Source organism: Zea mays, chromosome 10, assembly GCF_902167145.1.
Source record: "Zea mays cultivar B73 chromosome 10, Zm-B73-REFERENCE-NAM-5.0, whole genome shotgun sequence".
Classification (NCBI taxonomy): domain Eukaryota; kingdom Viridiplantae; phylum Streptophyta; class Magnoliopsida; order Poales; family Poaceae; genus Zea; species Zea mays.
The window spans coordinates 3,818,510-3,845,800 of record NC_050105.1 but is presented as its reverse complement, the minus strand read 5'-3'; the positions used below and the strand labels follow the sequence as shown (position 1 = coordinate 3,845,800).

At 61.8% G+C, this 27,291-nt stretch overlaps 1 protein-coding gene across 2 annotated transcripts; it reads left to right on the top strand.

Moving 5' to 3' along the window:
* The first annotated feature begins 585 nt into the window (after window positions 1-585).
* Window positions 586-3,061, top strand: LOC103640729 (Sec1/munc18-like (SM) proteins superfamily). 2 transcript variants are annotated; one of them, XM_008664220.4, is made up of 3 exons: window positions 586-1,024; window positions 1,096-1,166; window positions 1,578-3,061. In XM_008664220.4, the coding sequence occupies exon 3, from the start codon at window positions 1,599-1,601 to the stop codon at window positions 2,898-2,900; it is 1,302 nt and encodes a 433-aa protein (XP_008662442.1). In that variant the 5' UTR covers window positions 586-1,024; window positions 1,096-1,166; window positions 1,578-1,598; the 3' UTR covers window positions 2,901-3,061. The 2 variants fall into 2 exon arrangements, with proteins under 2 accessions (XP_008662442.1, XP_008662441.1); XM_008664219.4 differs by lacking the exon at window positions 1,096-1,166 and having other exon boundaries at window positions 587-1,024.
* The last annotated feature ends 24,230 nt before the right edge of the window (window positions 3,062-27,291 follow it).

The following is a 27,291-nucleotide window of genomic DNA, read 5'->3' as shown; positions in this document are numbered from 1 at the left end:
ATAAAACCCCGAGGGCAAGGGCAGCAACAGCTAGCAGCAAGACATTGACCTTAGAAGCTCCACAACCACTGAAAATGGTCATTCCAGTTCCAGTCCCTCCATGCACCAAAGCCTGCACTGCACCAGCCAAGAAGATGACTCCAAGTCCAAGGAAGAAGCAGGGTGGCCACAAAGGTGAAGAAGACATCTCCTAGGAATTGATGACAAGCCAGACTTGTGATGCCTGTTCTCAGGATGATGAACTGTGGTGTAATGGATGTGATGCCAGACTTGATGTACATCTGCTGAATGTTTTGGTCAAGAACAGTGATTTTAATGGCTATTACGTAATGGTCGTATCGTAAGTTGCAGCGAGTAAAGCGCTGGTATTGGCGTATTGCAACTAGAACTTTTGATGTACTGCCTTGTAGGCATGGACACTTGGTACTGCAATGTACTGAAGTTGGTATTGTATTAAGTGTTCGGGGAGATAGAAAACCAGAAAAATCCAAATTAAAAACCAGAAAAAATCAAATTAAATATCCAAAGCTTTCAAAGACTGAGGAATGTGTTAGTGTTAGGGGAGATTGGAGTCGGAGATGCAATTTGCATGAGTTCTCATGATTCTTGTGCACAACCACAACCGGTGGCCTGCCTTTCCATATGAACACTCCTATGGATAGGATAGCAATCATCCGGATTCATGCCCTGGCCACCTTCGTTCCTCCTTTACATACATATACATAAACTTGACAGAGGGAGAAACCCAAGCTTTTGCTTTCGTGGTTCCCAATGCCATGTCGCCTTGTCTTCACAGCACCACCACTGGCCACTGTCCCCTGCGGCCCTGCTTTCCTGTTTCACCTCCCGTAGTCCTGCTCCTGCTCCTGCTTGCATCGACTTGACGCCGCCGCCGACCGAACGTTTCGAGTTCAGGCGAGGCAAGGGCGAAGGCGTATCTGCCACTCTGGTCTCATCTTCCTCGGTCCGTCTAGAGTAGAGTTCGTCAGTTCCACCGGCAGGCAGGCAGAGGCAGCAGCGGCAGGTTAGTACTCGTCGTCCCCTTCTCTTCTTCTTCTTGTTTCTTCCTATGATTAACCGACAGTTCTTTCGCAGATTGGCTTTATTTTGTTATGCTAACTTGATATACTGCTGCTGCTGTATAGTTTAGTGGCCAATGTGACAAGGTATATAAAGCCTAGCTTGACGAATGATTTGTTTTGGTTGCTCATTATTCAAATCGTTTCGCTTGAAAATTTTCAAGTCGGCTCGGCACCCTTCAGATCTATCCTGCTCATTCAGTCGTCGACCCTGCACGCGATGCATTTTTTTCTCTCTCATCTAGACGTAGAGTCCTGCGTGAATTAATCAGTTACTAATAATTTCTACTAGGAAACCGCACGCATTCTCACAAAATGCAAAAAAAAAAGTATACACTGTGTTGTTTCTGAATGCACGAGTAGAGTTTTCATTTATTTCCCCACCAATGGATCTAGTTCGTTAAGAAAAGAACTTTTTTTATTCCCGTCGCGCGAATTCGTTAATAAGAGAAGGAGAAGAAGAGGATCGATCATATTCTTTCTGGATGCTGCAAGCAGCCGCCGTCGCCAAGACAAGCAATGGAGTCACCAGCGCCAGCAAGAAGCGCGAGGGCTCCAGCCACTCCAACATGCACCGTTCCGGGGCTCCTAGTGGGCCTCACCAAGCTGTTGAGCCTCACCAAGGCCTGCGCGGCTCCAACGCCGGCGGCTGACGATGGCGGCCGCGAGGCAGCGGCGGCGGCGGCCACGAAGCCCGGACACGACCCCGGCCCCGACCCGAGGCTCGTCCTCGTGAGGCTGTTCGACGCGGTGTCGGCGCTCAAGTCGGGGTACGTGAAGCTGCAGCGGGCGCACTTCCCGTACGACCCCGACAGGGTGGCCTCGGCCGACGAGGCCGTGGCGTCGGAGCTCGACTCGGTGGCCGCGCTGCAGTGCCTGTGCAGCTCCCGCCGCGGGATCGGGCCGCTGGTAGACGACCGGTGGTCCCTGGTGCAGCGCCTGGAGGCCGAGGCCAGGGGGAGGGACGCCGACATCGCCGCGCTCGGGAGGGAGCTCCGGAGGCTGCAGCACGACAACGCCAGGCTGAGCAGGCGGGTCGTCAGGAGCAGGAACGACGACGAGCGTCGCAGGACGCGTCTGCTGCTCTCCGTGCCCAAGGAGCTGACGACGCCGGCGGCCCTCGTGAGCCGGTTCGTGGCGGCGTCCAGGTCGGTCGGCGACTTCGCGGGGCTGCTGCATGGCGCTGGTACCTGTGCCAGCAGCAGCGACGACGCAGTTGCAGAGCAGGCGCGGTCGTGGAGGAGGTACGCGATCGAGGCGCACCTGTGGCGAGCGATGCTGCTCGTTGGCACCGGCGGCGGCGACGCCGGCAGCAGCTTCCACGGGATCATGAAGCCACGCGACGCGCTCGATGCCCTGATGCAGTTCCCACGCTCGGGGCTCTCGGCGTTCTGCCGGGCGGCCTACCTGGCCGCCGTGTCGCCGGAGGCGGAGGCGGCCGCGTGCCGGAACCTGGACCACAGGGCCTTCGTGTCCCGCGGCGGGCACCCGAGGACGCGGCTCTACCGCGCGTTCGCGGCGGCCGCGAGGTCCGTGTGGGCGCTTCGGGTGCTGATGGCGGGCTGCTCGGAGTCGGAGCAGAGTGGTGGTGGTGGTGATGGTGTCAGGATGTTCTACGCGAGCAGGGGGAGCCTGTACAGGGCGGAGTTCATGGAGAGCGTGCCTGCCCTTGGCGCGGAAGAAGACCGCCGCGTGGAGACGGGTGAGGAGAAGCTCAGCGTCGCATTTACCGTGACGCCCGGTGTCAAGGTCGGCGACACGGTGGTGCCGTGCAGGGTACTTCTTTGCCGTCGCCGGGAGGGCTTCGTCCGGATCCGATGACGACTCTCAGCAAGATAGTTTTTTTTAGTACATTTTGCTTTTGTTTACGTTCTGTATCTTGGTATGGGTAGCTCAAAATATGAATAAGCAAGAGTTACAGGTTGATATTGTCATCCCAAACTCATCTATATACTAATCTATTAAGGCAACTGTTGATACCACGGCTTCACCCTCGGCGCCACCATGTCGTGTAAAAAATAGTGTAAAGCGAGCACTTGAACCCACACTCCCTTCTCCAAACATTTGGGATAACCATTAAACCACACATATCTTAGTATTTATAAACAAACAATAATTATATTTTAATAAATATCTCAATACCTATTTATTTTACTATTCTATTAAAAACCTAATGTGGCCACCTGGTGCTACCACAGATTCATCCTCCACGCTGACACTCTAGGCCCATCCCACACGCCCCAACTGATTATCTCGTCCCTCCCTCAGCTACTGCCCCGTGAACATGTTGACACTCTAGGCCCGCCCCACGCTCTCTGACCCCTCTCTCAGCTACTGCCCTGTGGATCCACTGCAGCTCCGAAAATTTGGAGCTAACCAATAGACCACACTTACCTTAGTGTTTAGAAATAAACAATAATTATATTTGAATAATGTCGGGGACCATAATTAGGGGTACCCTCAAGACGCCTAATTCTCAGCTGGTAACCCCCATCAGCATAAAGCTGCAGAGGCCTGATGGGTGCGATTAAGTCAGGGATCAGTCCATACGAGTGACTCGATCACGCTTCGCCCGAGCCTAGCCTCGGACAAGGGCAGCCGACCTCGAGGGACTTCCGTCTCGCCCGAGGCCCCCCCTTTTTTAACGGCGGGCACATCTCCGGCTCGCCCGAGGCCTTGGCTTCGCTAAGAAGCAACCCTGACTAAATCGCCGCACCGACTGACCGAGTTGCAGGAGCATTTAACGCAAAGGTGGCCTGACACCTTTATCCTGACGCGCGCCCCCCGGCAGAGCCGAGGTGACCGCCGTCACTTCACTGCTCCACTGACCGGTCTGACAGAAGGACAACGCCGCCTGCGCCACTCCGACTGCAGTGCCACTCGACAGAGTGAGTCTGACAGGCAGTCAAGTCTTGCCAAAGGCGCCATAGGAAGCTCCGCTCCGCCCGACCCCAGGGCTCGGACTCGGGCTAAGACCCGGAAGACGGCGAACTCCGCACCGCCCGACCCCAGGGCTCGGACTCGGGCTAAGACCCGGAAGACGGCGAACTCCGCTCCGCCCGACCCCAGGGCTCGGACTCGGGCTAAGACCCGGAAGACGGCGAACTCCGCACCGCCCGACCCCAGGGCTCGGACTCGGGCTAAGACCCGGAAGACGGCGAACTCCGCTCCGCCCGACCCCAGGGCTCGGACTCGGGCTAAGACCCGGAAGACGACGAACTCCGCTCCGCCCGACCCCAGGGCTCGGACTCGGGCTAAGACCCGGAAGACGGCGAACTCCGCTCCGCCCGACCCCAGGGCTCGGACTCGGGCTAAGACCCGGAATACGGCGAACTCCGCTCCGCCCGACCCCAGGGCTCGGACTCGGGCTAAGACCCGGAAGACGACGAACTCCGCTCCGCCCGACCCCAGGGCTCGGACTCGGGCTAAGACCCAGAAGACGGCGAACTCCGCTCCGCCCGACCCTAGGGCTCGGACTCGGGCTAAGACCCAGAAGACGGCGAACTCCGCTCCGCCCGACCCCAGGGCTCGGACTCGGGCTAAGACCCTGAAGACGACGAACTCCGCTTCGCCCGACCCTAGAGCTCGGACTCCGCCCTGGCCTCTGCCGAACGACCTCCGCCTCGCCCGACCCCGGGGGCTCAGGTTCAGCCTCGGCAACGGAAGACAGATTCGACCCCAGCTTCGGAGGAGCCCCCACGTCGCCCGACCTCGGGCGCGGGCCCGCCACGTCAACAGGGAGCGCCATCATCACCCTACCCCGAGCCGACTCGGGCCGCGGAGAACAAGACCGGTGTCCCATCTGGCCAGCTCCGCCAGATAGGCAATGATGGCGCCCCGCGTGCCCTGTGACGACGGCGGCTCTCAGCTCCCTTACGGAAGCAGGGGGACGTCAGCAAATAAAGACTCGACCGCCCCGACAGCTGTCCCTCCGCCAAGCTCCGTTGCTCCTCCGACAGCCACGACATCACACCAGCAGGGTGCCAAGATCTCTCCGGCTGCCACATTGGCATGTACTTAGGGCGCTAGCTCTCCCTCCGCTAGACACGTAGCACTCTGCTACACCCCCATTGTACACCTGGATCCTCTCCTTACGCCTATAAAAGGAAGGACCAGGGCCTTCTTAGAGAAGGTTGGCCGCGCGGGACCGAGGACGGGACAGGCGCTCTCTTGGGGCCGCTCGCTTCCCTCACCCGCGTGGACGCTTGTAACCCCCCTACTGCAAGCGCACCCGACCTGGGCGCGGGATGAACACGAAGGCCGCGGGATCTCCACCTCTCTCACGCCCGTCTCCGGCCACCTCGCCTTTCCCCCCTTCGCGCTCGCCCACGCGCTCGACCCATCTGGGCTGGGGCACGCGGCACACTCACTCGTCGGCTTAGGGACCCCCCGGTCTCGAAACGCCGACAGTTGGCGCGCCAGGTAGGGGGCTGCTGCGTGCTGACAAACAGCTTCCCGTCAAGCTCCAGATGGGCAGTCTCCAGCAACCTCTCCGGCCCGGAACGGTGCTCCGTTTCGGGAGTCTTGAGTTCATGTCCTTCGACGGCAGCTACGACATGATACTCCTTCCACCGCCGCGCGACAACGACAATGGCGGCCGACATCCCGCACGCCGGCGGCGGAACCGACGACATCTTCCCCGCGCGGTGGAAGAACAACATTCGAGCTCGCCCCGTCCTCTCCCCCGCCAACGGAGGAGGAGGCGGGGCAACCAAGGCCAAGCGGGAGGCCGCGCTTCGTCGGCCGTCGAGCGAATCGACATCCCCAACGCCCCGACGGAAGGCACGCCGGGCGTCGACCTCGCGTTCGAGACGAAGGCGAGGGCCGTCCCCCCGCGACACGTTGATCCCGAGCAAGAAGACGACGCCAGCGCGCTCGCGGAAAGCTTGCAGGACGTCGCCCTCGTACCTGAGACGACGGTGCAACCAGTCCCCGATGTGACTACGTCGCTCCTCGTCGACCAAAAGGTACTGACTAACTCCCATCTTACGTCATTTCGACTCGGCCTCAACCCGCCTAGCAACCTTGCTTTGGCGGGCGCTCTCATTGAGGCGAGTGCAACCCCACTGGGGTTTCGTATGCGGTCGCCTTGGGACCGATTGACGGACGTCTCGACCTACGGGCCCTCTGGGTCCGAGGAAGATGACGATCCCAGCATCTGTTGGGATTTCTCTGGATTTGGCGACCCCAGTGCCATGCGGGACTTCATGACCGCATGTGACTACTGCCTCTCCGACTGTTCCGACGGTAGCCGCAGCCTTGACGACGAGGACTGCGGCCCAAGCCGCGAATGTTTCCACGTCGAGCTAGGGGATCCCTCCGAAGGCAACCATCTTGGCATGCCGGAGGACGGTGATCTTCCTAGGCCGGTGCCTCGCGCCGACATCCCGCGGGAGCTAGCTGTGGTCCCCGTTCCGGCGGGGGGTCACGACCCACAGCTCGAGCAAGTCCGTGGGGCGCAGGCCAGGCTCGACGAGGGAGCAGGAGCGCTTGAGCCGATCCGTCGGGACATCGGGCAGGTATGGGCGGGCCAACCCCCGGCCGGAGAAATACGTCACCTGCCCCAAGGTCTCCAGCACCGCATCGCCAACGATGTCAGGGTCAGGCCGCCGCCCGCATCCAGCGGGGTTGGTCAGAACCTGGCAGCCGCAGCGATGCTCCTCCGCGCGATGCCGGAGCCATCAACTACCGAGGGTCGGCGAATCCAGGGAGAGCTCAAGAATCTCCTGGAAGGCGCTGCGGCCCGACGGGCCGAGAGCACTGCCTCTCGAAGGCAGGGATACCCCTCGGAACCTCATGCCGCGACTTCCCGATTCATGCGGGAAGCCTCGGTCTACACCGGGCGCACGCGCAACACCGCGCCTGCGGCCCCGGGCCACCTCGGCAACGAGCACCATCGTCGCGACCGTCGGGCCCACCTCGACGATAGGGTGCGCCGAGGCTACCACCCCAGGCGTGGGGGACGCTATGACAGCGGGGAGGATCGGAGTCCCTCGCCCGAACCACCCGGTCCGCAGGCCTTCAGTCGGGCCATCCGACGGGCGCCATTCCCGACCCGGTTCCGACCCCCGACTACTATCACGAAGTACTCGGGGGAAATGAGACCGGAACTGTGGCTCGCGGACTACCGCCTGGCCTGCCAACTGGGTGGAACGGACGACGACAACCTCATCATCCGTAACCTCCCCCTGTTCCTCTCCGACACCGCTCGCGCCTGGTTGGAGCACCTGCCTCCGGGGCAGATCTCCAACTGGGACGACTTGGTCCAAGCCTTCATTGGCAATTTCCAGGGCACATACGTGCGCCCCGGGAATTCCTGGGACCTTCGAAGCTGCCGGCAACAGCTGGGAGAGTCTCTCCGGGACTACATCCGGCGATTCTCGAAGCAGCGCACCGAGCTGCCCAACATCACCGACTCGGATGTCATCGGCGCGTTCCTTGCCGGCACCACCTGCCGCGACCTGGTGAGTAAGTTGGGTCGCAAAACCCCCACCAGGGCGAGCGAGCTGATGGACATCGCCACCAAGTTCGCCTCTGGCCAGGAGGCGGTTGAGGCTATCTTCCGAAAGGACAAGCAGCCCCAGGGCCGCCCATCAGAAGAGGCTCCCGAGGCGTCTACTCCGCGCGGCGCCAAGAAGAAGGGCAAGAAGAAGTCGCAATCGAAATGCGACGCCGCTGACGCGGACCATGTCGCCGCCGCCGAATACAAGAACCCTCGGAAGCCCCCCGGAGGTGCTAACCTCTTCGACAAGATGCTCAAGGAGCCGTGCCCCTATCATCAGGGGCCCGTTAAGCATATCCTCGAGGAGTGCATCATGCTTCGGCGCCACTTCCACAGGGTCGGGCCACCCGTAGAGGGTGGCAGGGCCCGCGACGACGACAAGAACGAAGATCACCAAGCAGGAGAGTACCCCGAGGTCCGCGACTGCTTCATGATCTACAGTGGGCATGCGGCGAATGCCTCGGCTCGGCATCGCAAGCAAGAGCGCCGGGAGGTCTGCTCGATGAAGGTGGCGGCGCCAGTCTACCTAGACTGATCCGACAAGCCCATCACCTTCGACCAGGCCGACCACCCCGACCACGTGCCGAGCCCGGGGAAATACCCGCTCGTCGTCGACCCCATCATCGGCGACGTCAGGCTCACCAAGGTCCTGATGGATGGGGGCAGCTGCCTCAACATCATCTACGCCGAGACCCTCTGGCTCCTGCGCGTCGATCTGTCCTCCGTCCGGGCAGGCGCTGCGCCCTTCCACGGGATCATCCCTGGGAAGCGCGTCCAGCCCCTCGGACGACTCGACCTCCCCGTCTGCTTCGGAACGCCCTCCAACTTCCGAAGGGAGACCTTGACGTTCGAGGTGGTCGGGTTCCGAGGAACCTACCACGCGGTACTGGGGAGGCCATGCTACGCGAAGTTCATGGTCGTCCCCAACTACACCTACCTGAAGCTCAAGATGCCGGGCCCCAACGGGGTCATCACCGTCGGCCCCACGTACAGACACGCGTTCGAATGCGACGTGGAGTGCGTGGAGTACGCCGAGGCCCTCGCCGAGTCCGAGGCCCTCATCGCCGACCTGGAGAACCTCTCCAAAGAGGTGCCAGATGTGAAGCGTCATGCCGGCAACTTCGAGCCAGCGGAGACGGTCAAGGCCGTCCCTCTCGACCCCAGTGGCGACACCTCCAAGCAGATCCGGATCGGTTCCGGGCTCGACCCCAAATAGGAAGCAGTGCTCATCGACTTTCTCCGCGCAAACGCCGACGTCTTTGCGTGGAGTCCCTCGGACATGCCCGGCATACCGAGGGATGTCGCCGAGCACTCGCTGGATATTTGGGTCGGAGCCCGACCCGTCAGGCAGCCTCTGCGCCGGTTCGACGAGGAGAAGCGCAGAGCGATAGGCGAGGAGATCCACAAGCTAATGGCAGCAGGGTTCATCAAAGAGGTATTCCATCCCGAATGGCTTGCCAACCCTGTGCTTGTGAGGAAGAAAGGGGGGAAATGGCGGATGTGTGTAGACTACACTGGTCTCAACAAAGCATGTCCGAAGGTTCCCTACCCTCTACCTCGCATCGATCAAATCGTGGATTCCACTGCTGGGTGCGAAACCCTGTCCTTCCTCGATGCCTACTCAGGGTATCACCAAATCCGGATGAAAGAGTCCGACCAGCTCGCGACTTCTTTCATCACGCCGTTCGGCATGTACTGCTATGTCACCATGCCGTTCGGTTTGAGGAATGCGGGCGCGACGTACCAGCGGTGCATGAACCATGTGTTCGGCGAACACATCGGCCGCACAGTCGAGGCCTACGTCGATGACATCGTAGTCAAGACAAGGAAGGCTTTCGACCTCCTCTCCGACCTTGAAGTGACATTCCGATGTCTCAAGGCGAAAGGAGTCAAGCTCAATCCCGAGAAGTGTGTCTTCGGGGTGCCCCGAGGCATGCTCCTGGGGTTCATCGTCTCCGAGCGAGGCATCGAAGCCAACCCGGAGAAGATCGCAGCCATCACCAGCATGGGACCCATCAAGGACTTAAAAGGCGTACAGAGGGTCATGGGATGCCTCGCGGCCCTGAGCCGCTTCATCTCACGCCTCGGCGAAAGAGGTCTGCCTCTGTACCGCCTCTTAAGGAAGACCGAGTGTTTCGCTTGGGCCCCTGAGGCCGAGGAAGCCCTCGGGAACCTGAAGGCGCTCCTTACAAAGGCGCCTATCTTGGTGCCCCCAGCTGATGGAGAAGCCCTCTTGGTCTACGTCGCCGCTACTACTCAGGTGGTTAGCGCCGCGATTATGGTCGAGAGGCAAGAGGAAGGGCATGCATTACCCGTTCAGAGGCCAGTCTACTTCGTCAGCGAGGTACTGTCCGAGACCAAGATCCGCTACCCACAAGTTCAGAAGCTGCTGTATGCTGTGATCCTGACGAGGCGGAAGCTACGACATTACTTCGAGTCTCATCCGGTAACTGTGGTGTCGTCCTTCCCCCTGGGGGAGATCATCCAGTGCCGAGAGGCCTCGGGCAGGATCGCAAAGTGGGCGGTGGAAATCATGGGCGAAACAATCTCGTTCGCCCCTCGGAAGGCCATCAAGTCCCAGGTGTTGGCGGACTTCGTAGCTGAATGGGTCGACACCCAGCTGCCGACGGCTCCGATCCAACCGGAGCTCTGGACCATGTTTTTCGACGGGTCGCTGATGAAGACGGGAGCCGGCGCGGGCCTGCTCTTCATCTCGCCCCTCGGGAAGCACCTACGCTACGTGCTACGCCTCCATTTCCCGGCGTCTAACAATGTGGCTGAGTACGAGGCTCTGGTCAACGGGTTGCGGATCGCCATCGAGCTAGGGGTCAGACGCCTCGACGCCCGCGGTGACTCGCAACTCGTCATCGACCAAGTCATGAAGAACTCCCACTACCGCGACCCGAAGATGGAGGCCTACTGCGATGAGGTTCGACGCCTGGAAGACAACTTCTACGGGCTCGAGCTCAACCACATCGCTCGGCGCTACAACGAGACTGTGGACGAGCTGGCTAAAATAGCCCCAGGGTGAACAACGGTTCCCCCGGACATCTTCTCCCGGGATCTGCATCAACCCTCCGTCAAGATCAACGACGCTCCCGAGCCCGAGGCACCCTCGGCACAGCCCGAGGCGCCCTCGGCTCAGCCCGAGGCGTCCGTGGTCCAGCCCGAGGTACCCTCGGCCCCGAGGGCGAGGCACTGGACGTCGAGGAGGAGCAGAGCGGGGCCACGCCTGATCGAAACTGGCAGGCCCCGTACCTGCGATATCTCCGCCAGGGAGAGCTACCCCTCGACCAAGCCGAGGCTCGGCGGGTAGCACGACGCGCCAAGTCGTTCGTCTTGCTGGGCGATGAGGAGGAGCTCTACCACCGAAGCCCCTCGGGCATCCTCCAACGATGCATCTCCATCGTCGAAGGTCAGGAACTCCTGCAAGAAATACACTCGGGGGCTTGCGGTCATCATGCAGCGCCTCGAGCCCTTGTCGGGAATGCTTTCCGGCAAGGCTTCTACTGGCCAACGGCGGTGGCTGACGCCACTAGAATTGTCCGCACCTGCGAAGGGTGCCAATTCTATGCGAAGCAAACCCACCTGCCCGCTCAAGCTCTGCAGACGATACCCATCACCTGGCCCTTTGCTGTATGGGGTCTGGACCTCGTCGGTCCCTTGCAGAAGGCGCCCGGGGGCTACACGCACCTGCTGGTCGCCATCGACAAATTCTCCAAGTGGATCGAGGTCCGACCCCTGAACAGCATCAGGTCCGAGCAGGCGGTGGCATTCTTCACCGACATCATCCATCGCTTCGGGGTCCCAAACTCCATCATCACCGACAACGGTACCCAGTTCACCGGCAAAAAATTCTTGGATTTTTGCGAGGATCACCACATCCGGGTGGACTGGGCCGCCGTGGCCCATCCCATGTCGAATGGGCAAGTGGAGCGTGCCAACGGCATGATTCTGCAAGGTCTCAAGCCCCGGATCTACAACGGCCTCAACAAGTTCGGCAAGCGATGGATGAAGGAACTCCCCTCGGTGCTCTGGAGCCTGAGGACGACACCAAGCCGAGCCACGGGTTTCACGCCGTTCTTCCTGGTCTACGGGGCCGAGGCCATCTTGCCCACTGACCTGGAATACGGCTCCCCGAGGACGAGGGCCTACAACGATCAAAGCAACCAAGCTAGCCGAGAAGACTCCCTCGACTAGCTGGAAGAGGCTCGGGACAAGGCCTTACTACACTCGGCGCGGTACCAGCAGTCCCTGCGACGCTACCACGCCCGAGGGGTCCGGTCCCGAGACCTCCAGGTGGGCGACCTGGTGCTTCGACTGCGGCAAGACGCCCGAGGGAGGCACAAGCTCACGCCCCCCTGGGAAGGGCCATTCGTCATCGCCAAAGTTCTGAAGCCCGGAACATACAAGCTGGCCAACAATCAAGGCGAGATCTACGGCAACGCTTGGAACATCAAACAGCTACGTCGCTTCTACCCTTAAGATGTTTTCAAGTCGTTCATATACCTCGCACCCACGCAAAGTTTAGTCATCAAGGAAGGGTCGGCCTTGCCTCGGCAAAGCCCGACCCTCCCTCGGGGGCTAAAAGGGGGGAGACCCCCTCTGCGTCGAATTTTTTCCTCGAAAAAAGATCTCTTTTTGGCAGAATTTCTTTCGTGCTTTTCGACTACTTCGAAAAGCGGATCCTGGAAACGACGGAGTACACGTAAGCAGCCAAGGTTGACCGAGCCGAGGGACTCCTACGCCTCCGGGATACGGATACCTCACTCATCACCTTCTGCGATAAGTAACTCGCGTTCGGATAAAGTGACTCCGTGGACCAGACAAGTCTTTACGTTCGGAAGCTCTTCTGCCGAAGCGGTCCTTCAAGCTTTCTCGACTGAGTCGGAGACAGGGCCTCATGGACGGGTGAAAGTGCGCGTAAGCGGCAAGGCCGACCGAGCCGAGGGACTCCTACGCCTCCGGGATACGGATACCTCACTCATCACCTTCCGCGAAAAGCAACTCTCGCCCGCACAAACATCCCTGTTACCGACGAAAAAGTCCAGATGCTCGGAATAAGAGGAAAAAAGGCGCAGCTTTACAGCGCAGCGAGGGTGTGTTTTCTGGCCTCAGCGGCCGCAGAAGGCACACGCTACAAGGCGATCTGATCCTGCAGGCTCGGGTCTTCACGCTGGAAGGGGGCTAGCACCCTCGGCATCGACGACGCCTTCAGCGAGATCCGACCCAGCCTCGGACGGCGACGCGGTCCAGGGACTTCTCCGGGAATCCGGCCCGAGCAGGCGGCTCGGCCGGTTACCCCTGGGGCCTCGGCCGACCATCTTCCAAGGGCGCCAGCTCGGCCCGAGGCCTCGGCTGATCGACTCCGGCGTCGGCCCCACTGACGGACAACCCGGCTAGGCTCCGGCCAACCAGGTTCCCATTTTCGAGCCAACTCCGCCTCTGTTCGTACTGATATCGCTACCCCTGGCCTCGGCTCATCGAAGAGCGGCCAAGGGGTCCCCTTAACTAAGTTAGAGGAACCTCAGACAACAAGGCCGATCGAGCCGAGGGACTCCTACGCCTCCGGGATACGGATACCTCACTCGTCACCTTGACACGGGGCGACTCATGCTTGGTGAAGCGGTTCAGATAATCGACAGGCGAGACTTAGTGCTCGAAAATAAGGAAAAAACACGGCTCCGTGCCGAAATTACATACATGTTCAGGCCTCGACAGCCACAATGAACAAAAACACTGGCATTCGAAGTGCCATTACAAACGGAACTCCGGTTCCCCTCTGCAGGTACGAACAACCCCACTCCGAGGGGGAAGGCCTGCGGAGCAACGGAAGGCCGACAAACGGCGCGCTGTCACCTGCTCCAGCAGCAGCGACGACGACGACTTCTGCTCCGGGGGGCCGAACAGCGGCAACGCTGACCTCAGGGTGGATGCCGCTGCCAGGAGGCCCCCGCCCATGCCAAAAACTCATGAGGCAAGGACGGGCAGAAGGCCGTAGAGTTGGAGGTCAGCCCGTGGCCGGCCCCGGCTATCGCGCCGGCGGAAGAACCTCTTCCAGCTGCCGTGGCAGACGCCGGCGCCGCGAGGGGCTCCGAAGCCACTCGCGTCTGAAGACCGGGCACGCTGCAGCTGCCAGCACCACGGACAACAACCGCTCCTCCCCCCCATCACTGAGTGAAGGAGCGGGCCACCGCCCGCGCAGGGGCCGACCCCAACTCGGCACTCTCCCCTCCCCAGCCTTGGTGATGAAAATCCTTGAGGCTGAGGGAGGGGCAGAGGCCGCAGCCCGGCTCGCTTTCCCCCACCATCAAGCCGGAGGTCACCGTCTTGGGTGACCGCCGGTGGAGGGGTGCAGCCGGGCTGCATGATGAAAATCCTTGAAGTCGAACGATGGCTGAAAGGTACCAACTCCCGCGGAGTTGCGTTCCTCCAGCGAGGAGGCGGAAAGACGGCGGATATCCCCCATCCGGGGGCTTGGAAGATGGAAAGACACGACGCATAAGGGAGGAAGAAGACATGGTTGCCTTTCGAAAGGGGTCGCCCTCCTTTTAAAGGCAACTCTCCCTACGTGTGCCCCCAAACGCCACGGGCTGGGTCTTCTCCAACACGCTCCAAGGCCCTCCCCTGCGGCTCGGGGGCTGGGTCCCGCATGTCATGCAAACCGGCTCAGAGCAGAAGAAGCCAAACCGCCGCGCGTGGTGCACACAACCGCCCAGCGGTTACAAGCGACCCCCCACTTTTGCCCAGACCAACGGGCGGAAGGGACGGGCAGCCATGCAGGCGGCAAGCAACCGCGCCAGGTGGACGCGCTTCTCCGACTTCTGACACGCCAGCTTGGAGGCCCAGGCCCACGCGTCACGCGACCAGCGCGCCAGTTGCTGCATGCAAGCAACCGCACCGCCACTTGCGCCACCGTCGCACCTCTTCGGTTGCGGAACCTATGCCGTGACTCGAGGCGACCCAGCGCACGACCCGGCAGCGCCAGCCTGGCGCGACAGTCAATGCGGCCGAAAGTGGGCCGGCAGTAATGACGGTGGCAGGCGGGCGGGAGCAGCAGTCACGTCGTCAGCCAGGCTCACGTCCCATCTAAGGGCAGCAAGAGAGCCTCCTCCCACGGCGTGAAGACGGTGCGCCCGTGATCCGTTCCTCAAACGGCTCGCGCACGCGCAGCGGCCGCCCCGCCAACCACTCGCCCCGTCGCATTAACTCCGCGGCGGGACAGGCGGCGCCTCTGGCAGGAGAAGCGGGCGACGCTTCGCCTTCGCCGCAATAACCGCGCCAAAAAAGGTACGCCACGTCGTTCGATTCCGCATCCTTTTCCTTTTTTCCTCTTTCTCTATCTCTTGCAACAGGGACCGGGAAAGGGGGATACCCCGAAAAGGATCCTTCCCTGTGAAGGAACCGGGCTCCGAGCCCCCCCTACTGATCAGAGGTTCGAAGGCTGGCCCTCCGAAGGGTTCAACAGTCGCCTCAGATCGCGTGGGCCCGACACCCACTACTGGTCAGGGGTTCGAAGGCCGGCCCCCCGAAGGGCTCCATGGCCGCCTCAGGCTACTCGGGCTCCGCGCCCATTACTGATCAGGGGTTCGAAGGCTGGCCCCCGAAGGGTTCACAGTCGCCTCAGACGCCGAGCGAGGGATGACCAGGGGTACGTTCGATACATAACCGAGGCTCGGGATGCGCTCCCGAGGTACCCTAGGACATTTCCGAGACCAGCGGGAGCGATCTTGTAACGGAATCCCATCGGAGGGAGGCATCGAGCCCTCGGACCCCGTCGCCAGGGGACCGGGTCCGGCAGATCACCCGCAGGTACTTTTGGGCGTGCCTCTGGGCCCCTAGCCGACCCCCAACGAACGGGGCACGGACGTCCACTCGGATTACCCGCTTGCAGCTCACCGGAGACACCATGTTCGGTGCCCATCGAGGGTAACATGGCGCACTCCCCCCTCCTCCTTGCGGAAAGGCGACGTAGGGGCGTATGTAAAAAGCCGAGTCTGTCCCTGATCGCCCTCTCGCCCTGTGCGGAGGCTCGGGGGCTGCTCTCGCAAACCCGGCTCCGGCCGAACCGTTGACAGCGTCAACATACCAGCCCGAGAACTTGGGCCCCGACCGTGCACCCGGGCTACGGCCAGTTCGCATGAGGGAACAACCAGACCAGCCGAAGCGTTACGCAAGGCATTAAGACCTCGAAGGAGTGAAACCACTCCTTCGAGGCCTCGGGGGCTACACCCGGCGGGTGCGCTCGCGCGCACCCACCGGAACAAAAATGCAACCGAGAAAGGCTGGTCTCCTTGCAAAAAAGTGCGACGAAAGCCTCCAAGCGAGTGCTAACACTCCCTTCGAGGCTCAGGGGCTACTGTCGGGACCATAATTAGGGGTACCCTCAAGACGCCTAATTCTCAGCTGGTAACCCCCATCAGCATAAAGCTGCAGAGGCCTGATGGGTGCGATTAAGTCAGGGATCAGTCCATACGAGTGACTCAATCACGCTTCGCCTGAGCCTAGCCTCGGACAAAGGCAGCCGACCTCGAGGGACTTCCGTCTCGCCCGAGGCCCCCCCTTTTTTAACGGCGGGCACATCTCCGGCTCGCCCGAGGCCTTGGCTTCGCTAAGAAGCAACCCTGACTAAATCGCCGCACCGACTGACCGAGTTGCAGGAGCATTTAACGCAAAGGTGGCCTGACACCTTTATCCTGATGCGCGCCCCCCGGCAGAGCCGAGGTGACCGCCGTCACTTCACTGCTCCACTGACCGGTCTGACAGAAGAACAGCGCCGCCTGCGCCACTCCGACTGCAGTGCCACTCGACAGAGTGAGTCTGACAGGCAGTCAAGTCTTGCCAAAGGCGCCATAGGAAGCTCCGCTCCGCCCGACCCCAGGGCTCGAACTCGGGCTAAGACCCGGAAGACGGCGAACTCCGCACCGCCCGACCCCAGGGCTCGGACTCGGGCTAAGACCCGGAAGACGGCGAACTCCGCTCCGCCCGACCCCAGGGCTCGGACTCGGGCTAAGACCCGGAAGACGGCGAACTCCGCACCGCCCGACCCCAGGGCTCGGACTCGGGCTAAGACCCGGAAGACGGCGAACTCCGCTTCGCCCGACCCCAGGGCTCGGACTCGGGCTAAGACCCGAAAGACGACGAACTCCGCTCCGCCCGACCCCAGGGCTCGGACTCGGGCTAAGACCCGGAAGACGGCGAACTCCGCTCCGCCCGACCCCAGGGCTCGGACTCGGGCTAAGACCCGGAAGACGGCGAACTCCGCTCCGCCCGACCCCAGGGCTCGGACTCGGGCTAAGACCCGGAAGACGACGAACTCCGCTCCGCCCGACCCCAGGTGTCGGCGTTTCAAGACCGGGGGTTCCCCGAGCCGACGAGTGAGTGTGTCGCGTGCCCCAGCCCAGATGGGTCGAGCGCGTGGGCAAGCGCGAAGGGGGGAGAGGCGAGGTGTCCGGAGACGGGCGTGAGAGAGGTGGAGATCCCGCGGCCTTCGTGTTCGTCCCGCGCCCAGGTCGGGTGCGCTTGCATTAGGGGGTTACAAGCGTCCACGCGGGTGAGGGAAGCGAGCGGCCCCAAGAGAGCGCCTGTCCCATCCTCGTCCCCGCGCGGCCAACCTTCTCTAAGAAGGCCCTGGTCCTTCCTTTTATAGTCGTAAGGAGAGGACCCAGGTGTACAATGGGGGGTGTAGCAGAGCGCTACGTGTCTAGCGGAGGGAGAGCTAGCGCCCTAAGTACATGCCAATGTGGCAGCCGGAGAGATCTTGGCACCCTGCTGGTGTGATGTCGTGGCTGTCGGAGGAGCAACGGAGCTTGGCGGAGGGACAGCTGTCGGAGCGGTCGAGTCTTTGCTGACGTCCCCCTGCTTCCGTAAGGGAGCTGAGAGCCGCCGTCGTCACAGGGCACGCGGGGCGCCATCATTGCCTATCTGGCGGAGCTGGCCAGATGGGACACCGGTCTTGCTCTCTGTGGCCCGAGTCGGCTCGGGGTAGGGTGATGATGGCGCTCCCTGTTGACGTGGCGGGCCCACGCCCGAGGCCGGGCGACGTGGGGGCTCCTCCGAAGCTAGGGTTGAATTCGTCTTCCGTTGCCGAGGCCGAGCCCGAGCCCCTGGGTCGGGCGAGGTGGAGGTCGTTCGGCAGAGGCCAGGGCGGAGTCCGAGCCCTGGGGTCGGGCGAAGCGGAGTTCGTCGTCTTCCGGGTCTTAGCCCGAGTCCGAGCCCTGGGGTCGGGCGGAGCGGAGTTCGTCGTCTTCCGGGTCTTAGCCCGAGTCCGAGCCCTGGGGTCGGGCGGAGCGGAGTTCGCCGTCTTCCGGGTCTTAGCCCGAGTCCGAGCCCTGGGGTCGGGCAGAGCGGAGTTCGCCGTCTTCCGGGTCTTAGCCCGAGTCCGAGCCCTGAGGTCGGGCGGAGCGGAGTTCGCCGTCTTCCGGGTCTTAGCCCGAGTCCGAGCCCTGGGGTCGGGCGGAGCGGAGTTCGCCGTCTTCCGGGTCTTAGCCCGAGTCCGAGCCCTGGGGTCGGGCGGAGCGGAGTTTCCTATGGCGCCTTTGGCAAGACCTGACTGCCTGTCAGACTTACTCTGTCGAGTGGCACTGCCGTCGGAGTGGCGCAGGCGGCGCTGTCCTTCTGTCAGACCGGTCAGTGGAGCAGTGAAATGACGGCGGTCACCTCGGCTCTGCCGGGGAGCGCGCGTCAGGATAAAGGTGTCGTGCCACCTTTGCGTTAAATGCTCCTGCGACTCGGTCAGTCGGTGCGGCGATTTAGTCAGGGTTGCTTCTTAGCGAAGCCAAGGCCTCGGGCGAGCCGGAGATGCGTCCGCCGTTAAAAGGGGGGCCTCGGGCGAGACGGAAGTCCCTCGAGGTCGGCTGCCCTTGGCCGAGGCTAGGCTCGGGCGAAGCGTGATCGAGTCACTCGTATGGACTGATCCCTGACTTAATCGCACCCATCAGGCCTCTGCAGCTTTATGCTGATGGGGGTTACCAGCTGAGAATTAGGCGTCTTGAGGGTACCCCTAATTATGGTCCCCGACAGTAGCCCCCGAGCCTCGAAGGGAGTGTTAGCACTCGCTTGGAGGCTTTCGTCGCACTTTTTTGCAAGGGGACCAGCCTTTCTCGGTTGCACTTTGTTCCGGTGGGTGCGCGTGAGCGCACCCGCCGGGTGTAGCCCCCGAGGCCTCGGAGGAGTGGTTTCACTCCTTCGAGGTCTTAATGCCTTGCGTAATGCTTCGGCTGGTCTGGTCATTCCCTCATGCAAACTGGCCGTAGCCCGGGTGCACGGTCGGGGCCCAAGCTCTCGGGCTGGTATGTTGACGCTGTCAACGGTCTGGCCGGAGCCGGGTTTGCGAGAGCAGCCCCCGAGCCTCCGCACAGGGCGAGAGGACGATCAGGGACAGACTCGGCTTTTTTACATACGCCCCTGCGTCGCCTTTCCGCAAGGAGGAGGGGGGAGAGCGCCATGTTACCCTCGATGGGCACCGAACATGGTGTCTCCGGTGAGCTGCAAGCGGGTAATCCGAGTGGACGTCCGTGCCCCGTTCGTTGGGGGTCGGCTAGGGGCCCAAAGGCACGCCCAAAAGTACCTGCGGGTGATCTGCCGGACCCCTGGCGACGGGGTCCGAGGGCTCGATGCCTCCCTCCGATGGGATTCCGTTACAAGATCGTTCCCGCTGGTCTCGGAAATGTCCTAGGGTACCTCGGGAGCGCAGCCCGAGCCTCGGTTATGTATCGAACGTACCCCTGGTCATCCCTCGCTCGGCGTCTGAGGCGACTGTGAACCCTTCGGGGGCCAGCCTTCGAACCCCTGATCAGTAATGGGCGTGGAGCCCGAGTAGCCTGAGGCGGCCATGGAGCCCTTCGGGGGGCCGGCCTTCGAACCCCTGACCAGTAGTGGGTGTCGGGCCCACGCGATCTGAGGCGACTGTTGAACCCTTCGGAGGGCCAGCCTTCGAACCTCTGATCAGTAGGGGGGCTCGGAGCCCGGTTCCTTCACAGGGAAGGATCCTTTTCAGGGTATCCCCCTTTCCCGGTCCCTGTTGCAAGAGATGGAGAAAGAGGAAAAAGGAAAAGGATACGAAATCGAACGATGTGGCGTACCTTTTTTGGCGCGGTTATTACGGCGAAGCGTCGCCCGCTTCTCCTGCCAGAGGCGCCGCCTATCCCGCCGCGGAGTTAATGCGACGGGGCGAGTGGTTGGCGGGGCGGCCGTTGCGCGTGCGCGAGCCGTTCGAGGAACGGATCACGGGCGCACCGTCTTCACGCCGTGGGAGGAGGCTCTCTGGCTGCCCTTAGATGGGACGTGAGCCTGGCTGACGACGTGACTGCTGCTCCCGCCCGCCTGCCACCGTCATTACTGCCGGCCCACTTTCGGCCGCATTGACCGTCGCGCCAGGCTGGCGCTGCTGGGTCGTGCGCTGGGTCGCCTCGAGTCGCAGCATAGGTTCCGCAACCGAAGAGGTGCGACGGTGGCACAAGTGGCGGTGCGGTTGCTTGCATGCAGCAACTGGCGCGCGGGTTGCGTGACGCGTGGGCCTGGGCCTCCAAGCTGGCGTGTCAGAAGTCGGAGAAGCGCGTCCACCTGGCGCGGTTGCATGCCGCCTGCATGGCTGCCCGCCCCTTCCGCCCGTTGGTCTGGGCAAAAGTGGGGGGTCGCTTGTAACCGCTGGGCGGTTGTGTGCACCACGCGCGGCGGTTTGGCTTCTTCTGCTCTGAGCCGGTTGGCATGACATGCGGGACCCAGCCCCCGAGCCGCAGGGGTGGGCCTTGGAGCGTGTTGGAGAAGACTCAGCCCGTGGCGTTTGGGGGTGCACGTAGGGAGAGTCGCCTTTAAAAGGAGGGCGACCCCTTTCGGAAGGCAACCACGTCTTCTTCCTCCCTTATGCGTCGTGTCTTTCCATCTTCCAAGCCCCCGGATGGGGGGTATCCGCCGTCTTTCCGCCTCCTCGCTGGAGGGACGCAACTCCGTGGGAGTTGGTACCTTTCAGCCATCGTTCGGCTTCAAGGATTTTCATCATGCAGCCCAGCCGCACCCCTCCACCGGCGGTCACCCAAGATGGTGACCTCCGGCTTGATGGTGGGGGAAAGCGAGCCGGGCTGCGGCCTCTACCCCTCCCTCGGCCTCAAGGATTTTCGTCATCCAGGCCAAGATGGAGGATGAGGCGAGTCGGGGGGCTGCCCCCGCATGGGTCGGCTGCCCTTTTCTTCCCCCGGCGCCTGGGGGAGAATGGCATCCTTCATCTCAAGGGGACTTCCTCCAGCCATGTTGGGATAGGTAGGCCGCCGTCGCTTGGCTAGGGCGCCAGTAGCCCTGGGTCTCCGTCTCCCGGCCTGAATGGCTGGTTCTCGTCCTCTGCGGGTGAGAGCCCTCCCGTCGTAACACCTGCCCCGAAGCTGCTGCCGAAGCCGCTTCGCCGCCCGGGGCGGGGGTGGTTGTTGTCGTAGTCAGAGCAAGCGGCAGCGAGCCGCTCGTTCGTCTTCTGTTGCTCCGCAGGCCTTCCCCATGGAGTGGGGTTGTTCGTACCTGCGGAGGGGGAACCGGAGTTCCGTTTGTAATGGCACTTCGAATGCCAGTGTTTTTGTTCATTGTGGCTGTCGAGGCCTGAACATGTATGTAATTTCGGCACGGAGCCGTGTTTTTTTCTTATTTTCGAGCGCTAAGTCTCGCCTGTTGATTATCTGAAATGCTTCACCAAGCATGAGTCGCCCCGTGTCAAGGTGACGAGTGAGGTATCCGTATCCCGGAGGCGTAGGAGTCCCTCGGCTCGATCGGCCTTGTTGTCTGAGGCTCCCCTAGCTTAGTTAAGGGGACCCCTTGGCCGCTCTTCGATGAGCCGAGGCCAGGGGTAGCGATATCAGTACGAGCAGAGGCGGAGTTGGCTCGAAAATGGGAACCTGGTTGGCCGGAGCCTAGCCGGGTTGCCCGTCAGCGGGGCCGGCGCCGGAGTCGATCAGCTGAGGCCTCGGGTCGGGCTGGCGCCCTTGGAAGATGGTTGGCCGAGGCCCCAGGGGTAACCGGCCGAGCCGCCTGCTCAGGCCGGATTCCCGGAGAAGTCCCTGGATCGCGTCGCCGTCCGAGGCTGGGTCGGACCTCGCTGAAGGCGTCGTCGATGCCGAGGGTGCTACAGCCCCCTTCGGCGTGAAGACCCGAGCCTGCAGGATCATATGGTCTTGTAGCGTGTGCCTTCTGCGGCCGCTGAGGCCAGAAAACACACCCTCGCTGCGTTGCAAAGCCGCGTCTCTTTTCCTCTTATTCCGAGCATCTGGACTTTCCGTCGGTACCAGGGATGTTTGTGTGGGCGAGAGTTGCTTCTCGCGGAAGGTGATGAGTGAGGTATCCGTATCCCAGAGGCGTGGGAGTCCCTCGGCTCGGTCGGCCTTGCCACTTATGCGTACTTTCGCCCGTCCATGAGGCCCTGTCACCGATTCAGTCGAGAAGGCTTGAAAGACCGCCTCGGCAGAAGAGCTTCCGAACGTGAAGACTTGTTCGGTCCGCAGAATCACTTTATCCGAACACGAGTTACTTATCGCAGAAGGTGATGAGTGAGGTATCCATATCCCGGAGGCGTAGGAGTCCCTCGGCTCGGTCAGCCTTGGCTGCTTACGTGTACTCCGTCGTTTCCAGGATCCGCTTTTCGAAGTAGCCAAAAAGCACGAAAGAAATTCTGCTAACAAGAGATCTTTTTTCGAGGAAAATTTCGACGCGGAGGGGGTCTCCCCCCTTTTAGCCCCCGAGGGAGGGTCGGGCTTTGCCGAGGCGAGGCCGACCCTTCCTTGATGACTAAACTTTGCGTGGGTGCGAGGTATATGAACAACTTGAAAACATCTTAAGGGTAGAAGCGACGTAGCTGTTTGATGTTCCAAGCGTTGCCGTAGATCTCGCCTTGATTGTTGGCCAGCTTGTATGTTCCGGGCTTCAGAACTTTGGCGATGACGAATGGCCCCTCTCAGGGGGGCGTGAGCTTGTGCCTCCCTCGGGCGTCTTGCCGCAGCCGAAGCACCATGTCGCCCACCTGGAGGTCTCGGGGCCGGACCCCTCGGGCGTGGTAGCGTCGCAGGGACTACTGGTACCGCGCCGAGTGTAGTAAGGCCTTGTCCCGAGCCTCCTCCAGCTGGTCCAGCGATTCTTCTCGGCTAGCTTGGTTGCTTTGATCGTTGTAGGCCCTCGTCCTCGGGGAGCCGTATTCCAGGTCAGTGGGCAAGATGGCCTCGGCCCCGTAGACCAGGAAGAACGGCGTGAAACCCGTGGCTCGGCTCGGCGTCGTCCTCAGGCTCCAGACCACCGAGGGGAGTTCCTTCATCCATCGCTTGCCGAACTTGTTGAGGCCGTTGTAAATCCGAGGCTTGAGCCCTTGTAGAATCATGTCGTTGGCACGCTCTACTTGCCCATTCGACATGGGATGAGCCACGGCAGCCCAGTCCGCCCAGTTTTGGACCCCGAAGCGATGGATAATGTTGGTGAAGAACGCCACCGCCTGCTCGGACCTGATGCTGTTTAGGGGTCGGACCTCGATCCACTTGGAGAATTTGTCGATGGCGACCAGCAGGTGCGTGTAGCCCCCGGGCGCCTTCTGCAAGGGACCGACGAGGTCCAGACCCCATACAGCAAAGGGCCAGGTGATGGGTATCGTCTGTAGAGCCTGAGCGGGCAGGTGGGTTTGCTTCGCATAGAATTGGCACCCTTCGCAGGTGCGGACAATTCTAGTGGCGTCAGCCGTCGCCGTTGGCCAGTAGAAGCCTTGCCGGAAAGCATTCCCGACAAGGGCTCGAGGCGCTGCATGATGGCCGCAAGCCCCCGAGTGTATTTCTTGCAGGAGTTCCTGACCTTCGGCGATGGAGATGCATCGCTGGAGGATGCCCGAGGGGCTCCGGTGGTAGAGCTCCTCCTCATCGCCCAGCAAGACGAACGACTTGGCGCGTCGAGCTACCCGCCGAGCCTCGGCTTGGTCGAGGGGTAGCTCTCCCTGGCGGAGATATCGTAGGTACGGGTTCTGCCAATTTCGATCAGGCGTGGCCCCGCTCTGCTCCTCCTCGACGTTCAGTGCCTCACCCTCGGGGGCCGAGGGTACCTCGGGCTGAACCGCGGACGCCTCGGGCCGAGCCGAGGGTGCCTCGGGCCGTGCCGAGGTTGCCTCGGGCTCGGGCATGTCGTCGACCTTGACGGAGGGTTGATGCAGATCCCGGGAGAAGACGTCCGGAGGGACCGTCGTTCGCCCCGAGGCTATTTTAGCCAGCTCGTCCACAGTCTCGTTGTAGCGCCGAGCGATGTGGTTGAGCTCGAGCCCGAAGAACTTGTCTTCCAGGCGCCGAACCTCATCGCAGTAGGCCTCCATCTTCGGGTCGCGGCAGTGGGAGTTCTTCATGACTTGGTCGATGACGAGCTGCGAGTCACCGCGGGCATCGAGGCGTCTGACCCCTAGCTCGATGGCGATCCGCAGCCCGTTGACCAGAGCCTCGTACTCAGCCACATTGTTGGACGCCGGGAAATGGAGGCGTAGCACGTAGCGTAGGTGCTTCCCGAGGGGCGAGATGAAGAGCAGGCCCGTGCCGGCTCCCGTCTTCATCAGCGACCCGTCGAAAAACATGGTCCAGAGCTCCGGTTGGATCGGAGCCGTCGGTAGCTGGGTGTCGACCCATTCGGCTACGAAGTCCGCCAACACCTGGGACTTGATGGCCTTCCGAGGGGCGAACGAGATTGTTTCGCCCATGATTTCCACCGCCCACTTTGCGATCCTGCCCGAGGCCTCTCGGCACTGGATGATCTCCCCCAGGGGGAAGGATGACACCACAGTTACCGGATGAGATTCGAAGTAGTGTTGTAACTTCCACCTCGTCAGGATCACAGCATACAGCAGCTTCTGAACTTGTGGGTAGCGGATCTTGGTCTCGGACAGCACCTCGCTGACGAAGTAGACTGGCCTCTGAACGGGCAGTGCATGCCCTTCCTCTTGCCTCTCGACCACAATCGCGGCGCTAACCACCTGAGTGGTAGCGGCGACGTAGACCAAGAGGGCTTCTCCATCAGCAGGGGGCACCAAGACAGGCGCCTTTGTAAGGAGCGCCTTCAGGTTCCCGAGGGCTTCCTCGGCCTCAGGGGTCCAAGCGAAACACTCGGTCTTCCTTAAGAGGCGGTACAGAGGCAGACCTCTTTCGCCGAGGCGTGAGATGAAGCGGCTCAGGGCCGCGAGACATCCCATGACCCTCTGTACGCCTTTTAAGTCCTTGATGGGTCCCATGCTGGTGATAGCTGCGATCTTCTCCGGGTTGGCTTCGATGCCTCGCTCGGAGACGATGAACCCCAGGAGCATGCCCCGGGGCACCCCGAAGACACACTTCTCAGGATTGAGCTTGACTCCTTTCGCCTTGAGACATCGGAATGTCACTTCAAGGTCGGAGAGGAGGTCGGAAGCCTTTCTTGTCTTGACTACGATGTCATCGACGTAGGCCTCGACTGTGCGACCGATGTGTTCGCCGAACACATGGTTCATGCACCGCTGGTACGTCGCGCCCGCATTCCTCAAACCGAACGGCATGGTGACATAGCAGTACATGCCGAACGGCGTGATGAAAGAAGTCGCGAGCTGGTCGGACTCTTTCATCCGGATCCGGTGATACCCTGAGTAGGCATCGAGGAAGGACAGGGTTTCGCACCCAGCAGTGGAATCCACGATTTGATCGATGCGAGGCAGAGGGTAGGGAACCTTCGGACATGCTTTGTTGAGACCAGTGTAGTCTACACACATCCGCCATTTCCCCCCTTTCTTCCTCACAAGCACAGGGTTGGCAAGTCATTCGGGATGGAATACCTCTTTGATGAACCCTGCCGCGATTAGCTTGTGGATCTCCTCGCCTATCACTCTGCGCTTCTCCTCGTCGAATCGGCGCAGAGGCTGCCTGACGGGTCGGGCTCCGGCCCGAATATCCAGCAAGTGCTCGGCGACATCCCTCGGTATGCCGGGCATGTCCGAGGGACTCCACGCAAAGACGTCGGCGTTTGCGCGGAGAAAGTCGACGAGCACTGCTTCCTATTTGGGGCCGAGCCCGAAACCAATCCGGATCTGCTTGGAGGTGTCGCCACTGGGGTCGAGAGGGACGGCCTTAACCGTCTCCGCTGGCTCGAAGTTGCCGGCATGACGCTTCACGTCTGGCACCTCTTTGGAGAGGTTCTCCAGGTCGGCGATGAGGGCCTCGGATTCGGCGAGGGCCTCGGCGTACTCCACGCACTCCACGTCGCATTCGAACGCGTGTTTGTACGTGGGGCCGACGGTGATGACCCCGTTGGGGCCCGACATCTTGAGCTTCAGGTAGGTGTAGTTGGGGACGGCCATGAACTTCGCGTAGCATGGCCTCCCCAGTACCGCGTGGTAGGTTCCTCGGAACCCGACCACCTAGAACGTCAAGGTATCTCTTCGGAAGTTGGAGGGCGTTCCGAAGCAGACGGGGAGGTCGAGTCGTCCGAGGGGCTGGACGCGCTTCCCAGGGATGATCCCGTGGAAGGGCGCAGCGCCTGCCCGGACGGAGGACAGATCGACGCGCAGGAGCCTGAGGGTCTCGGCGTAGATGATGTTGAGGCAGCTGCCCCCATCCATCAGGACCTTGGTGAGCCTGACGTCGCCGATGATGGGGTCGACGACGAGCGGGTATTTCCCCGGGCTCGACACGTGGTCGGGGTGGTCGGCCTGGTCGAAGGTGATGGGCTTGTCGGACCAGTCTAGGTAGACTAGCGCCGCCACCTTCACCGAGCAGACCTCCCGGCGCTCTTGCTTGCGATGCCGAGCCGAGGCATTCGCCGCATGCCCACCGTAGATCATGAAGCAGTCGCGGACCTTAGGGTACTCTCCTGCTTGGTGATCTTCGTTCTTGTCGTCGTCGCGGGCCCTGCCACCCTCTGCGGGTGGCCCGGCCCTGTGGAAGTGGCGCCGAAGCATGACGCACTCCTCGAGGGTATGCTTAACGGGCCCCTGATGATAGGGGCACGGCTCCTTGAGCATCTTGTCGAAGACGTTAGCACCTCCGGGGGGCTTCCGAGGGTTCTTGTATTCGGCGGCGGCGACATGGTCCGCGTCAGCGGCGTCGCATTTCGATTGCGACTTCTTCTTGCCCTTCTTCTTGGCGCCGCGCGGAGTAGACGCCTCGGGAGCCTCTTCCGATGGGCGGCCCTGGGGATGCTTGTCCTTTCGGAAGATAGCCTCAACCGCCTCCTGGCGAGAGGCGAACTTGGTGGCGATGTCCATCAGCTCGCTCGCCCTGGTGGGGATCTTGCGACCCAACTTACTCACCAGGTCACGGCAGGTGGTGCCGGCAAGGAACGCGCCGATGACATCCGAGTCGGTGATGTTGGGCAGCTCGGTGCGCTGCTTCGAGAATCGCCGGATGTAGTCCCGGAGAGACTCTCCCGGTTGTTGCCGGCAGCTCCGAAGGTCCCAGGAATTCCCGGGGCGCACGTACGTGCCCTGGAAATTGCCGGCGAAGGCTTGGACCAAGTCGTCCCAGTTGGAGATCTGCCCCGGAGGCAGGTGCTCCAACCAGGCGCGAGCAGTGTCGGAGAGGAACAGGGGAAGGTTGCGGATGATGAGGTTGTCGTCGTCCGTTCCACCCAGTTGGCAGGCCAGGCGGTAGTCCGCGAGCCACAGTTCCGGCCTCGTTTCCCCCGAGTACTTTGTGATAGTAGTCGGGGGTCGGAACCGGGTCGGGAACGACGCCCGTCGGATGGCCCGACTGAAGACCT